This window comes from Pseudophryne corroboree (assembly GCF_028390025.1).
Source record: "Pseudophryne corroboree isolate aPseCor3 chromosome 10 unlocalized genomic scaffold, aPseCor3.hap2 SUPER_10_unloc_1, whole genome shotgun sequence".
Classification (NCBI taxonomy): domain Eukaryota; kingdom Metazoa; phylum Chordata; class Amphibia; order Anura; family Myobatrachidae; genus Pseudophryne; species Pseudophryne corroboree.
Genome location: NW_026967472.1, coordinates 594,539 through 612,997, shown reverse-complemented (window position 1 = coordinate 612,997; position 18,459 = coordinate 594,539). Strand labels below are relative to the sequence as shown.

At 38.7% G+C, this 18,459-nt stretch overlaps 1 protein-coding gene across 1 annotated transcript in view; it reads right to left on the bottom strand.

Annotated features, from left to right (window-relative positions):
* MASP2 (MBL associated serine protease 2) overlaps window positions 1–18,459 on the bottom strand; it is a 900,889-nt gene that overhangs the window by 689,209 nt on the left and 193,221 nt on the right. The window contains exon 4 of the mRNA XM_063948680.1: window positions 15,894–16,025. Coding sequence (XP_063804750.1) covers window positions 15,894–16,025 — 132 coding nt within the window. The remainder of the gene's footprint in view (window positions 1–15,893; window positions 16,026–18,459) is intronic.

Here is an 18,459-nt window from a genome sequence, read left to right as displayed (position 1 = left end):
CCAGTAATACTTTCCTATCAGTACTATAAGGAGGATCCCTCTGCCAGTAATACTTTCCTATCAGTACTATAAGGAGGATCCCTCTGCCAGTAATACTTTCCTATCAGCACTATAAGGAGGATCCCTCTGCCAGTAATCACACAGAGCAGGGCTTTCCTATCAGTACTATAAGGAGGATCCCTCTGCCAGTAATACTTTCCTATCAGCACTATAAGGAGAATGGGATCAGTGGGATCACAGTGTGACTTGTCTCCCGTTTCCAGCAAGATGTGGACACAAAGGGCCCGCTGTCCGCTACATACACCTCTCCGGTTAGGGTACGTTCTCCACAGGGCCGTCTTAACAGCAGTGTGGGCCCCTGGGCACAGCAATACACTGGGGCCCCTACCTATCCTCCAGCGGTAGGGGTGGGGGCTGCTATCAGCTACAGCTTTGATGTCCCGCGGGCGGTATGGGGGGTTCTATCTTCCGCTCGGCATGTAGGACCTGGAGAAATAATTTCTGCTAATTACTCCTTTACTGCACATATGGGGCTAAGCTCTAGAAGGGGCATTGGGCTGAATGAACCCCCGGTACATGACTTCCAGGGTGGAAGGGGGTGTTTAATATGTAGAGGAGGGGTGGATAGTGGAGTGGGCTTAATAGTCATCATTGACTGCAGATATCTCCAATTCCTGGAAATAGATTTCTTAGATTTGAATGAGAAAAATGACACTACAGAGTCCCACATTTCAGGAGGTGCTGGGGACACCTGTCAGGAGCTACTGGGGACACCTTTCTGGAGGTACTGGGGACACCTTTCAGGAGGTACTGGGGACACCTGTCAGGAGGTACTGGGGACACCTGTCAGGAGGTGCTGGGGACACCTGTCAGGAGGTACTGGGGACACCTGTCAGGAGGTACTGTGTCACCTGTCAGGAGGTACTGGGGACACCTTTCAGGAGGTACTGGGGACACGTTTCAGGAGGTACTGGGGACATCTGTCAGGAGGTGCTGGGGACACCTGTCAGGAGGCACTGGGGACACCTGTCAGGAGGTACTGGGGACACCTTTCAGGAGGTACTGGGGACACCTTTCAGGAGGTGCTGGGGACACCTGTCAGGAGGTGCTGGGGACACCTCTCAGGAGGTACTGGGGACACCTTTCTGGAGGTACTGGGGACACCTTTCAGGAGGTACTGGGGACACCTTTCAGGAGGTGCTGGGGACACCTGTCAGGAGGTACTGGGGACACCTTTCAGGAGGTACTGGGGACACCTGTCAGGAGGTACTGGGGACACCTGTCAGGAGGTACTGGTAACACCTTTCAGGAGGTACTGGGGACATGTTTCAGGAGGTACTGGGGACACCTTTCAGGAGGTACTGGGGACACCTTTCAGGAGGTACTGGGGACACCTTTCAGGAGGTACTGGGGACACCTGTCAGGAGGTGCTGGGGACACCTGTCAGGAGGTACTGGGGACACCTTTCAGGAGGTACTGGGGACACCTGTCAGGAGGTACTTGGGGACACCTTTCAGGAGGTACTGGGGACATCTTTCAGGAGGTACTGGGAACATCTGTCAGGAGGTGCTGGGGACACCTTTCTGGAGGTACTGGGGACACCTGTCAGGAGGTGCTGGGGACACCTGTCAGGAGGTACTGGGGACACCTGTCAGGAGGTACTGGGGACACCTTTCAGGAGGTACTGGGGACTTGGGGATCAGAGTTCATGTGCCAGAGCGATCCACCTATGAAAATGTAAAACTGCATATTAGATGTGTGGAGCACCTATTGGAAGGCTGATATCTCTGGTTATAGGTCATAGTAGAGATAAGCTGCCAGTGTCCAGCAAAAGGAGAGAGTCATAGCTTTTGGAGTATACCCTCAGAAAAACTCTGTCAGACAGAACCTAAGATGTCTGGTTGTGAAAAGCAATTAACAGGCTCAGATGGGGACCACTGCTTTCATGTTGGATATCTCCGGTTCCCCAGGGCCGATTTTCAAAAATTTGGTACCCCTTGAAAGAGGGGACCCTCAGCTATCAGCCTAGGGCCCTTATACTCCTGGGGCCCTTGGGCAAGATCCCATTGAGCCCATACGAAAAGAAGGCCCTGGTTCTCCATAGACAAGAGCGATGTCATATAGGTCACATACAATTCTCCTTCCTGTGGGCAGCTTTGTGAATCATGAGGAGAAGTTTAGAGACTATAAGCCAATTAAATACACAAATCTCTATTCAGAATAATCCAATATTTTATTATTTTCACACAGTAAGAGTAAATGTTCTGATCACGTTGCGGTGTATGAAATGTGTGTCCACGTCAGCGTCTGACTCCCCCTTCTGGGATCGGAGAGCTTTTACTCCTCTAAAAGACAGAAAAAGTGACACCGCTGAGAGACGCGATCTTGTTGGTAGTTTCAGCTCATCCTTATGAATGTGGCTGTAACTACAATGTAATCTCTCATTATGGCAGGATGCAGCAATGCATATTTTGCACTCAAACCTCAGATAATGCCATTTTAGAAGGTTTGGCCGCTTACCACATCTGCACCAAGCTCTGGCATGCGATAAATTCCGGAGTTTAGAAGTGGTGGCAACGCCATCTTTAGATGGCGTTACTCAATAGAAGGCTGTGGGCTTCTTTCCATGATTTGTGGTCTACAGGGGTACAGGGGAAACCAGAGGTGGACCCCACTGCCTGAGAGCCCACAGCGTCCTCTAGTGATCAGGTGCCAGACTTCACACTTACATTATACATATGTTACATTATACTGCACAGGACTATGGTGTATTCTCTACAGTGCATTATACATTATACATATGTTACATTATACTGCACAGGACTATGGTGTATTCTCTACAGTGCATTATACATTATACATATGTTACATTATACTGCACAGGACTATGGTGTATTCTCTACAGTGCATTATACATTATACATATGTTACATTATACTGCACAGTACTATGGTGTATTCTCTACAGTGCATTATACATATGTTACATTATACTGCACAGGACTATGGTGTATTCTCTACAGTGCATTATACATTATACATATGTTACATTATACTGCACAGGACTATGGTGTATTCTCTACAGTGCATTATACATTATACATATGTTACATTATACTGCACAGGACTATGGTGTATTCTCTACAGTGCATTATACATTATACATATGTTACATTATACTGCACAGGACTATGGTGTATTCTCTACAGTGCATTATACATTATACATATGTTACATTATACTGCACAGGACTATGGTGTATTCTCTACAGTGCATTATACATTATACATATGTTACATTATACTGCACAGTACTATGGTGTATTCTCTACAGTGCATTATACATATGTTACATTATACTGCACAGGACTATGGTGTATTCTCTACAGTGCATTATACATTATACATATGTTACATTATACTGCACAGGACTATGGTGTATTCTCTACAGTGCATTATACATTATACATATGTTACATTATACTGCACAGGACTGTGGTGTATTCTCTACAGTGCATTATACATATGTAACATTATACTGCAGAGGACTATGGTGTATTCTCTACAGTGCATTATACATTATACATATGTTACACTATACTGCACAGGACTATAGTGTATTCTCTACAGTGCATTATACATTATACATATGTTACATTATACTGCACAGGACTATGGTGTATTCTCTACAGTGCATTATACATTATACATATGTTACATTATACTGCATGGGACTATGGTGTGTTCTCTACAGTGCATTACACATTATATATATGTTACATTATACTGCACAGGACCATGGTGTATTCTCTCCAGTGCATTATACATTATACATATGTTACATTATAATGCACAGGACTATGGTGTGTTCTCTACAGTGCATTATACATTATACATATGTTACATTATACTGCACAGGACTGTGGTGTATTCTCTACAGTGCATTATACATTATACATATGTTACATTATACTGCACAGGACTACAGTGTATTCTCTACAGTGCATTATACATTATACATATGTTACATTATACTGCACAGGACTATGGTGTATTCTCTACAGTGCATTATACATTATACATATGTTACATTACACTGCACAGGACTATGGTGTATTCTCTCCAGTGCATTATACATTATACATATGTTACATTATACTGCACAGGACTGTGGTGTATTCTCTACAGTGCATTATACATATGTTACATTATACTGCACAGGACTATGGTGTATTCTCTCCAGTGCATTATACATTATACATATGTTACATTATACTGCACAGGACTATGGTGTATTCTCTATAGTGCATTGTACATTATACATACGTTACATTATGCTGCACAGGACTATGGTGTATTCTGTACAGTGCATTACACATTATATATATGTTACATTATACTGCACAGTACCATGGTGTATTCTCTCCAGTGCATTATACATTATACATATGTTACATTATAATGCACAGGACTATGGTGTGTTCTCTACAGTGCATTATACATTATACATATGTTACATTATACTGCACAGGGCTGTGGTGTATTCTCTACAGTGCATTATACATTATACATATGTTACATTATACTGCACAGGACTACAGTGTATTCTATACAGTGCATTATACATTATACATATGTTACATTATACTGCACAGCACTATGGTGTATTCTCTACAGTGCATTATACATTATACATACGTTACATTATGCTGCACAGGACTATGGTGTATTCTGTACAGTGCATTATACATTATACATATGTTACATTATACTGCACAGGACTATAGTGTATTCTCTACAGTGCATTATACATATGTTACATTATACTGCACAGGACTATAGTGTATTCTCTACAGTGCATTATACATTATACATATGTTACATTATACTGCACAGGACTATGGTGTATTCTCTACAGTGCATTATACATATGTTACATTATACTGCACAGGACTATAGTGTATTCTCTACTGTGCATTATGCATATGTTACATTATACTGCACAGGACTATAGTGTATTCTCTACAGTGCATTATACATTATACATATGTTACATTATACTGCACAGGACTAAGGTGTATTCTCTACAGTGCATTATACATTATACATATGTTACATTATACTGCACAGGACTATGGTGTATTCTCTACAGTACATTATACATTATGCATATGTTACATTATACTGCACAGAACTATGGTGTATTCTCTACAGTGCATTATACATTATACATATGTTACATTATACTGCACAGGACTATGGTGTATTCTCTACAGTGCATTATACATTATACATATGTTACATTATACTGCACAGGACTATGGTGTATTCTCTACAGTGCATTATACATTATACATATGTTACATTATGCTGCACAGGACTATAGTGTATTCTCTACAGTGCATTATACATTATACATATGTTACATTATAATGCACAGGACTATGGTGTATTCTCTACAGTGCATTATACATTATACATATGTTACATTATACTGCACAGTACTGTGGTGTATTCTCTACAGTGCATTATACATTATACATATGTTACATTATACTGCACAGGACTATGGTGTATTCTCTCCAGTGCATTATACATTATACATATGTTACATTATACTACACAGGACTGTGGTGTATTCTCTACAGTACATTATACATTATACATATGTTACATTATACTGCACAGGACTATGGTGTGTCCTCTACAGTGCATTACACATTATATATATGTTACATTATACTGCACAGGACTAAGGTGTATTCTCTCCAGTGCATTATACAATATACATTATACACATGTTACATTATAATGCACAGGACTATGGTGTGTTCTATACAGTGCATTATACATTATACATATGTTACATTATACTGCACAGGACTGTGGTGTATTCTCTACAGTACATTATACATTATACATATGTTACATTATACTGAACAGGACTATGGTGTATTCTCTAAAATGCATTATACATCATTCATATGTTACATTATACTGCACAGGACTATGGTGTATTCTCTACAGTGCATTATATATTATACATATGTTACATTATACTGCACAGGACTATGGTGTATTCTCTACAGTGTATTATACATTATACATATGTTACATTATACTGCACAGGACTATGGTGTATTCTCTCCAGTGCATTATACATTATACATATGTTACATTATACTGCACAGGACTATGGTGTATTCTGTACAGTGTATTACACATTATACATATGTTACATTATACTGCACATGACTATGGTGTATTCTCTACAGTGCATTATACATATGTTACATTATACTGCACAGGACTATGGTGTAATCTCTACAGTGCATTATACATATGTTACATTATACTGCACAGGACTATGGTGTATTTTCTACAGTGTATTATTCGTTATACATATGTTACATTATACTGCACAAGACTATGGTGTATTCTCTACAGTGCATTATACATTACACATATGTTACATTATACTGCACAGGACTATGGTGTATTCTCTCCAGTGCATTATACATTGGCCCTCATTCCGAGTTGTTCGCTCGTTCTTTTTCATCGCATCGCAGCGATTTTCCGCAAACTGCGCATGCGCAATGTTCGCACTGCGACTGCGCCAAGTAAATTTGCTAAGAAGTTTGGTATTTTACTCACGGCATTACGAGGTTTTTACTTCGTTCTGGTGATCGTAGTGTGATTGACAGGAAGTGGGTGTTTCTGGGCGGAAACTGACCGTTTTATGGGAGTGTGTGAAAAAACGCTGCCGTTTCTGGAAAAAATGCGGGAGTGTCTGGAGAAACGGGGGAGTGTCTGGGCGAACGCTGGGTGTGTTTGTGACGTCAAACCAGGAACGACAAGCACTGAACTGATCGCACTGGAAGAGTAAGTCTCGAGCTACTCAGAAACTGCACAGAGAAATCTTTTTGCAATATTGCGAATCTTTCGTTCGCAATTCTGCTAGCTAAGATTCACTCCCAGTAGGCAGCGGATTAACGTGTGCAATGCTGCTAAAAGCAGCTTGCGAGTGAACAACTCGGAATGAGGGCCATTATACATATGTTACATTATACTGCACAGGACTATGGTGTATTCTCTACAGTGCATTATACATTATACATATGTTACATTATACTGCACAGGACTATGGTGTATTCTCTACAGTGCATTATAAATTATACATATGTTACATTATACTGCACAGGACTATGGTGTATTCTCTCCAGTGCATTATACATTATACATACGTTACATTATGCTGCACAGGACTATGGTGTATTCTGTACAGTGCATTACACATTATATATATGTTACATTATACTGCACAGTACCATGGTGTATTCTCTCCAGTGCATTATACATTATACATATGTTACATTATAATGCACAGGACTATGGTGTGTTCTCTACAGTGCATTATACATTATACATATGTTACATTATACTGCACAGGACTGTGGTGTATTCTCTACAGTGCATTATACATTATACATATGTTACATTATACTGCACAGGACTACAGTGTATTCTCTACAGTGCATTATACATTATACATATGTTACATTATACTGCACAGGACTATGGTGTATTCTCTACAGTGCATTATACATTATACATATGTTACATTACACTGCACAGGACTATGGTGTATTCTCTCCAGTGCATTATACATTATACATATGTTACATTATACTGCACAGGACTGTGGTGTATTCTCTACAGTGCATTATACATATGTTACATTATACTGCACAGGACTATGGTGTATTCTCTCCAGTGCATTATACATTATACATATGTTACATTATACTGCACAGGACTATGGTGTATTCTCTATAGTGCATTGTACATTATACATACGTTACATTATGCTGCACAGGACTATGGTGTATTCTGTACAGTGCATTACACATTATAAATATGTTACATTATACTGCACAGTACCATGGTGTATTCTCTCCAGTGCATTATACATTATACATATGTTACATTATAATGCACAGGACTATGGTGTGTTCTCTACAGTGCATTATACATTATACATATGTTACATTATACTGCACAGGGCTGTGGTGTATTCTCTACAGTGCATTATACATTATACATATGTTACATTATACTGCACAGGACTATGGTGTATTCTCTACAGTGCATTATACATTATACATATGTTACATTATACTGCACAGGACTATGGTGTATTCTCTACAGTGCATTATACATTATACATATGTTACACTATACTGCACAGGACTATAGTGTATTCTCTACAGTGCATTATACATTATACATATGTTACATTATACTGCACAGGACTATGGTGTATTCTCTACAGTGCATTATACATTATACATATGTTACATTATACTGCATGGGACTATGGTGTGTTCTCTACAGTGGATTACACATTATATATATGTTACATTATACTGCACAAGACCATGGTGTATTCTCTCCAGTGCATTATACATTATACATATGTTACATTATAATGCACAGGACTATGGTGTGTTCTCTACAGTGCATTATACATTATACATATGTTACATTATACTGCACAGGACTACAGTGTATTCTCTACAGTGCATTATACATTATACATATGTTACATTATACTGCACAGGACTATGGTGTATTCTCTACAGTGCATTATACATTATACATATGTTACATTACACTGCACAGGACTATGGTGTATTCTCTCCAGTGCATTATACATTATACATATGTTACATTATACTGCACAGGACTGTGGTGTATTCTCTACAGTGCATTATACATATGTTACATTATACTGCACAGGACTATGGTGTATTCTCTCCAGTGCATTATACATTATACATATGTTACATTATACTGCACAGGACTATGGTGTATTCTCTATAGTGCATTGTACATTATACATACGTTACATTATGCTGCACAGGACTATGGTGTATTCTGTACAGTGCATTACACATTATATATATGTTACATTATACTGCACAGTACCATGGTGTATTCTCTCCAGTGCATTATACATTATACATATGTTACATTATAATGCACAGGACTATGGTGTGTTCTCTACAGTGCATTATACATTATACATATGTTACATTATACTGCACAGGGCTGTGGTGTATTCTCTACAGTGCATTATACATTATACATATGTTACATTATACTGCACAGGACTACAGTGTATTCTCTACAGTGCATTATACATTATACATATGTTACATTATACTGCACAGCACTATGGTGTATTCTCTACAGTGCATTATACATTATACATACGTTACATTATGCTGCACAGGACTATGGTGTATTCTGTACAGTGCATTATACATTATACATATGTTACATTATACTGCACAGGACTATAGTGTATTCTCTACAGTGCATTATACATATGTTACATTATACTGCACAGGACTATAGTGTATTCTCTACAGTGCATTATACATTATACATATGTTACATTATACTGCACAGGACTATGGTGTATTCTCTACAGTGCATTATACATATGTTACATTATACTGCACAGGACTATAGTGTATTCTCTACTGTGCATTATGCATATGTTACATTATACTGCACAGGACTATAGTGTATTCTCTACAGTGCATTATACATTATACATATGTTACATTATACTGCACAGGACTAAGGTGTATTCTCTACAGTGCATTATACATTATACATATGTTACATTATACTGCACAGGACTATGGTGTATTCTCTACAGTACATTATACATTATGCATATGTTACATTATACTGCACAGAACTATGGTGTATTCTCTACAGTGCATTATACATTATACATATGTTACATTATACTGCACAGGACTATGGTGTATTCTCTACAGTGCATTATACATTATACATATGTTACATTATACTGCACAGGACTATGGTGTATTCTCTACAGTGCATTATACATTATACATATGTTACATTATGCTGCACAGGACTATAGTGTATTCTCTACAGTGCATTATACATTATACATATGTTACATTATAATGCACAGGACTATGGTGTATTCTCTACAGTGCATTATACATTATACATATGTTACATTATACTGCACAGTACTGTGGTGTATTCTCTACAGTGCATTATACATTATACATATGTTACATTATACTGCACAGGACTATGGTGTATTCTCTCCAGTGCATTATACATTATACATATGTTACATTATACTACACAGGACTGTGGTGTATTCTCTACAGTACATTATACATTATACATATGTTACATTATACTGCACAGGACTATGGTGTGTCCTCTACAGTGCATTACACATTATATATATGTTACATTATACTGCACAGGACTAAGGTGTATTCTCTCCAGTGCATTATACAATATACATTATACACATGTTACATTATAATGCACAGGACTATGGTGTGTTCTATACAGTGCATTATACATTATACATATGTTACATTATACTGCACAGGACTGTGGTGTATTCTCTACAGTACATTATACATTATACATATGTTACATTATACTGAACAGGACTATGGTGTATTCTCTAAAATGCATTATACATCATTCATATGTTACATTATACTGCACAGGACTATGGTGTATTCTCTACAGTGCATTATATATTATACATATGTTACATTATACTGCACAGGACTATGGTGTATTCTCTACAGTGTATTATACATTATACATATGTTACATTATACTGCACAGGACTATGGTGTATTCTCTCCAGTGCATTATACATTATACATATGTTACATTATACTGCACAGGACTATGGTGTATTCTGTACAGTGTATTACACATTATACATATGTTACATTATACTGCACATGACTATGGTGTATTCTCTACAGTGCATTATACATATGTTACATTATACTGCACAGGACTATGGTGTAATCTCTACAGTGCATTATACATATGTTACATTATACTGCACAGGACTATGGTGTATTTTCTACAGTGTATTATTCGTTATACATATGTTACATTATACTGCACAAGACTATGGTGTATTCTCTACAGTGCATTATACATTACACATATGTTACATTATACTGCACAGGACTATGGTGTATTCTCTCCAGTGCATTATACATTGGCCCTCATTCCGAGTTGTTCGCTCGTTCTTTTTCATCGCATCGCAGCGATTTTCCGCAAACTGCGCATGCGCAATGTTCGCACTGCGACTGCGCCAAGTAAATTTGCTAAGAAGTTTGGTATTTTACTCACGGCATTACGAGGTTTTTACTTCGTTCTGGTGATCGTAGTGTGATTGACAGGAAGTGGGTGTTTCTGGGCGGAAACTGACCGTTTTATGGGAGTGTGTGAAAAAACGCTGCCGTTTCTGGAAAAAATGCGGGAGTGTCTGGAGAAACGGGGGAGTGTCTGGGCGAACGCTGGGTGTGTTTGTGACGTCAAACCAGGAACGACAAGCACTGAACTGATCGCACTGGAAGAGTAAGTCTCGAGCTACTCAGAAACTGCACAGAGAAATCTTTTTGCAATATTGCGAATCTTTCGTTCGCAATTCTGCTAGCTAAGATTCACTCCCAGTAGGCAGCGGATTAACGTGTGCAATGCTGCTAAAAGCAGCTTGCGAGTGAACAACTCGGAATGAGGGCCATTATACATATGTTACATTATACTGCACAGGACTATGGTGTATTCTCTACAGTGCATTATACATTATACATATGTTACATTATACTGCACAGGACTATGGTGTATTCTCTACAGTGCATTATACATTATACATATGTTACATTATACTGCACAGGACTGTGGTGTATTCTCTACAGTGCATTATATATTATACATATGTTACATTATACTGCACAGGACTATGGTGTATTCTCTACAGTGCATTATACATTATACATATGTTACATTATACTGCACAGGACTATGGTGTATTCTCTACAGTGTATTATGCATTATACACATGGTACATTATACTGCACAGGACTATGGTGTATTCTCTACAGTACATTATATATTATACATATGTTACATTATACTGCACAGGACTATGGTGTATTCTCTACAGTGCATTATACATTATACATATGTTACATTATAGTGCACAGGACTATGGTGTATTCTCTACAGTGCATTATACATTATACATATGTTACATTATACTGCACAGGACTATGGTGTATTATCTACAGTGCATTATACATTATACATGTTACATTATACTGCACAGGACTATGGTGTATTCTCTACAGTGCATTATACATTATACATATGTTACATTATACTGAACAGGACTATGGTGTATTCTCTACAATGCATTATACATCATTCATATGTTACATTATACTGCACAGGACTATGGTGTATTCTCTACAGTGCATTATATATTATACATATGTTACATTATACTGCACATGACTATGGTGTATTCTCTACAGTGCATTATACATCATACATATGTTACATTATACTGCACAGGACTATGGTGTATTCTCTACTGTGCATTATACATTATACATATGTTACATTATACTGCACAGGACTATGGTGTATTCTCTACAGTGCATTATACATCATACATATGTTACATTATACTGCACAGGACTATGGTGTATTTTCTACAGTGCATTATACATCATACATATGTTACATTATACTGCACAGGATTATGGTGTATTCTCTACAGTGCATTCTACATTATACATTTGTTACATTACACTGCACAGGACTATTTTGTGTTCTCTAGAGTGCATTATACATTATACATATGTTACATTATACTGCACAGGATTATGGTGTATTCTCTACAGTGCATTATACATTTGTTACATTATACTGCACAGGACTATGGTGTATTCTCTCCAGTGCATTATACATTATTCTTATGTTACATTATACTGCACAGGACTATGGTGTATTCTCTACAGTGCATTATACATTATACATATGTTACATTATACTGCACAGTACTATGGTGTATTCTCTCCAGTGCATTATACATTATACATATGTTACATTATACTGCACAGGACTGTGGTGTATTCTCTACAGTGCATTATACATTATACATATGTTACATTATACTGCACAGGACTATGGTGTATTCTCTACAGTGCATTATACATTATACATATGTTACATTATACTGCACAGGACTGTGGTGTATTCTCTACAGTGCATTATACATTATACATATGTTACATTATACTGCACAGGACTGTGGTGTATTCTCTACAGTGCATTATACATTATACATATGTTACATTATACTGCACAGGACTATGGTGTATTCTCTACAGTGTATTATGCATTATACATATGTAACATTATACTGCACAGGACTATGGTGTATTCTCTACTGTACATTATATATTATACATATGTTACATTATACTGCACAAGACTATGGTGTATTCTCTACAGTGCATTGTACATTATACATATGTTACATTATACTGCACAGGACTAAGGTGCATTCTCTACAGTGCATTATACATTATACATATGTTACATTATACTGCACAGGACTATGGTTTATTCTCTACAGTGCATTATACATTATACATATGTTACATTATACTGCACAGGACTATGGTGTATTCTCTATAGTGCATTATACATATGTTACATTATACTGCACAGGACTACGGTGTATTCTCTACAGTGCATTATACATTATACATATGTTACATTATACTGCACAGGACTATGGTGTATTCTCTACAGTGCATTATACTTATGTTACATAATACTGCACAGGACTATGGTGTATTCTCTACAGTGCATTCTACATTATACATATGTTACATTATACTGCACAGGACTATGGTGTATTCTCTACAGTGCATTATACATTATACATATGTTACATTATACTGCACAGGACTATGGTGTATTCTCTACAGTGCATTATACATTACACATATGTTACATTATACTGCACAGGACTATAGTGTATTCTCTACAATGCATTATACATATGTTACATTATACTGCACAGGACAATGGTGTATTCTCTACAGTGCATTATACATTATACATATGTTACATTACACTGCACAGGACTATGGTGTATTCTCTACAGTGCATTATACATATGTTACATTATACTGTACAGGACTATGGTGTATTCTCTACAGTGCATTATACATACAGTATGTTACATTATACTGCACAGGACTATGGTGTATTCTCTACAGTGCATTATACATTATACATATGTCACATTATACTGCACAGGACTTTGGTATATTCTCTACAGTGCATTATACATTATACATATGTCACATTATACTGCACAGCACTATGATGTATTCTGTACAGTGCATTATACATTATACATATGTCACATTTTACTGCACAGGACTATGGTGTATTCTCTACAGTGCATTATACATTATACATATGTTACATTATACTGCACATGACTATGCTGTATTCTCTACAGTAGATTATACATTATACATATGTTACATTATACTGCACAGGACTATGGTGTATTCTCTACTGTACATTATACATTATACATATGTTACATTATACTGCACAGGACTATGGTGTATTCTCTACAGTGCATTATACATTATACATATGTTACATTATACTGCACAGGACTATATTGTATTCTCTACAGTGCATTATACATTATACTTATGTTACATTATACTGCACAGGACTATGGTGTATTCTCTACAGTGCATTATACATTATGCATATGTTACATTATACTGCACAGGACTTTGGTGTAATCTCTACAGTACATTATACATTATACATATGTTACATTATACTGCACAGGACTATGGTGTATTCTCTACAGTGCATTATACATTATACAAATGTTACATGATACTGCACAGGACTATGGTGTATTCTCTACAGTACATTATACATTATACATTATTTTACATTATACTGCATAGGGCTATGGTGTATTCTCTACAGTGCATTATATATTATACATAGTTACATTATACTGCACAGGACTATGGTGTATTCTCTACAGTGCATTATACATTATACATATGTTACATTATACTGCACAGGACTATGGTGTATTCTCTACAGTGCGTTTCTGGTGGTGAATTAGTCGCCCAGGTGAAAGGCCGGGGGGTGGCTAGTGTTAGGAGTACTGGATCTGCTGTTTTTGTGACTTACCTGTCACCTGCTGATATTTTGCTGAGATCTGCCTGTCTGGGAAGCTGTGGAACTGTATATATAAAGAGGGCTATACCTTACACTCTCTCTCTGTGGAGGCTGGAAACACCCCCTGGAGGCTAGGCACACCCTATCACTGTATTTCCCCCATGGACCCTTTATGCCCCAGTCCGACACTGCATCTGGGTTTATGACCCGTGAGTCCTTCTGCGCATGTGCGAGCTTGGGTTGGGGGGGGGGCTTGGGCGCTGGGAGGGATCCGATTGGATCTCTCTCTGGGAATGATGCGGGCAAAAGCTTTATTAGGCCATATCCTCTATAGATGGTGTTGCCTTCCGGATGTTGATGCATATAGGGAATGCAGTCACACCTTCCAAAATGGCATTTTCATAGGTTTGGCCCAATCTTCACCTTTCATGCACCCCGTGCCAGAAGTCTAACTGACCTAATACACAACATTGAATGTTCTGCCGGGAAGTGGATGGGATCCAGGAGGCTGGAATACTCTCCCGGGACCGCGGAACACTCTGTATGTACTAATATAGATGTTATACCTAATGTACTGACGCTCTTACATTCTGATTATCTGAATCAGTATACAGCCATGATTCCCGATACCCAGAAACTGTGACATGTTATACAGTAATACTGGTAAACAATAAGCATCTCCCACGGGCCATCTGTGTCTCATACATGAGCCGGTGCGCTGTGGTTACATGGACCCAATATGGAGAAAGCTTTTGCCCCATACACCTACCTATGCAGGTCTTCCTGTCTGTGTGCAGCCTGAATCCCGTCCGGCAGCTGCAGTAGTATCCGCCAATGTGATTGTGGCAGAAATGGTCGCAGATTTCTGTGTCTTCGGTCTGACTGTCACACTCATTGATATCTGAGGGGTATAACAGACACAATAAAAGGCGCGTGCAACCAGCCGATGTTACCCAGAAATATCTCATCCTAGAACACAATCTTATGTTACACAGAATTCCAACATGTCAGTTACACGTCTACTGGGGTTCCCGCTAATGTAAATGATCTGAAAATGACTTAAATCCCAGTGAGCAGAGTTATGCTGAACAGCAGACTGATAGTGCAGCCTTTACAGACGACGCAGCTACTGACTCTTTCATTTACATTTTACAGGTCATTCATTTTATAGCAAACTTTGTTTTGGACCCAAGTCAGAGTCTCTTTACTGATCGAATATCGCAGCAATCACCTTTTATATTAACGGTTACATTATACCTGATGAAGATTCATTAATACGTGTAAAGACCAAAACAAATTCCCTCGTGCACTGCAAAGGACCAGCAAATTACACATATATCCTACTTAATAATACAGTAGTAATGCAGTGACCTCAGTTACACACATTAGCACACATATGATAAGCCACAAGTCACGGCATGGTGTCTCTGCTCTGGTGGACCTACGCTGCATGATAATAGTAATGTAGAGACTTCAGTTACACACATTAGCACATATATAATAAGCCACCAGTCACGGCATGGTGTCTCTGCACTGGTGGTCCTACGCTGCATGATAATAGTAATGTAGAGATCTCAGTTACACACATTTGCACACATATGATAAGCCACCAGTCCCGGCATGGTGTCACTGCTCTGGTGGTCCTACGCTGCATGATAATAGTAATGCAGAGACCTCAGTTACACACATTAACACACATGTAATAAGCCACCAGTCACGGCATGGTGTCTCTGCTCTGGTGGTCCTACGCTGCATGATAATAGTAATGTAGAGATCTCAGTTACACACATTAACACACATGTAATAAGCCACCAGTCCCGGCATGGGGTCTCTGCTCTGGTGGTCCTATGCTGCATGATAATAGTAATGTAGAGACCTCAGTTACACACATTTGTACACATATAATAAGCCACCAGTCACGGCATGGTGTCTCTGCTCTGGTGGTCCTACGCTGCATGATAATAGTAATGTAGAGACCTCAGTTACACACATTTGCACACATATAATAAGCCACCAGTCACGGCATGGTGTCTCTGCTCTGGTGGTCCTACGCTGCATGATAATAGTAATGCAGAGATCTCAGTTACACACATTTGCACACATATAATAAGCCACCAGTCACGGCATGGTGTCTCTGCTCTGGTGGTCCTACGATGCATGATAATAGTAATGCAGTGACCTCAGTTACACACATTAACACACATGTAATAAGCCACCAGTCACGGCATGGTGTCTCTGCTCTGGTGGTCCTACGCTCATGATAATAGTAATGTAGAGACCTCAGTTACACACATTTGCACACATATGATAAGCCACCAGTCACGGCATAGTGTCTCTGCTCTGGTGGTCCTACGCTGCATGATAATAGTAATGTAGAGACCTCAGTTACACACATTTGCACACATATGATAAGCCACCAGTCACGGCATGGTGTCTCTGCTCTGGTGGTCCTACGCTGCATGATAATAGTAATGTAGAGACCTCAGTTACACACATTTGCACACATATGATAAGCCACCAGTCACGGCATGGTGTCTCTGCTCTGGTGGTCCTACGCTGCATGATAATAGTAATGTAGAGATCTCAGTTACACACATTAGCACACATATAATAAGCCACCAGTCACGGCATGGTGTCTCTGCTCTGGTGGTCCTACGCTGCATGATAATAGTAATGTAGAGATCTCAGTTACACACATTAGCACACATATAATAAGCCACCAGTCACGGCATGGTGTCTCTGCTCTGGTGGACCTACGCTGCATGATAATAGTAATGTAGAGAGTTCAGTTACACACATTAGCACATATATAATAAGCCACCAGTCACGGCATGGTGTCTCTGCACTGGTGGTCCTACGCTGCATGATAATAGTAATGTAGAGATCTCAGTTACACACATTTGCACACATATGATAAGCCACCAGTCCCGGCATGGTGTCACTGCTCTGGTGGTCCTACGCTGCATGATAATAGTAATGCAGAGACCTCAGTTACACACATTAACACACATGTAATAAGCCACCAGTCACGGCATGGTGTCTCTGCTCTGGTGGTCCTACGCTGCATGATAATAGTAATGTAGAGATCTCAGTTACACACATTAACACACATGTAATAAGCCACCAGTCCCAGCATGGGGTCTCTGCTCTGGTGGTCCTATGCTGCATGATAATAGTAATGTAGAGACCTCAGTTACACACATTTGTACACATATAATAAGCCACCAGTCACGGCATGGTGTCTCTGCTCTGGTGGTCCTACGCTGCATGATAATAGTAATGTAGAGACCTCAGTTACACACATTTGCACACATATAATAAGCCACCAGTCACGG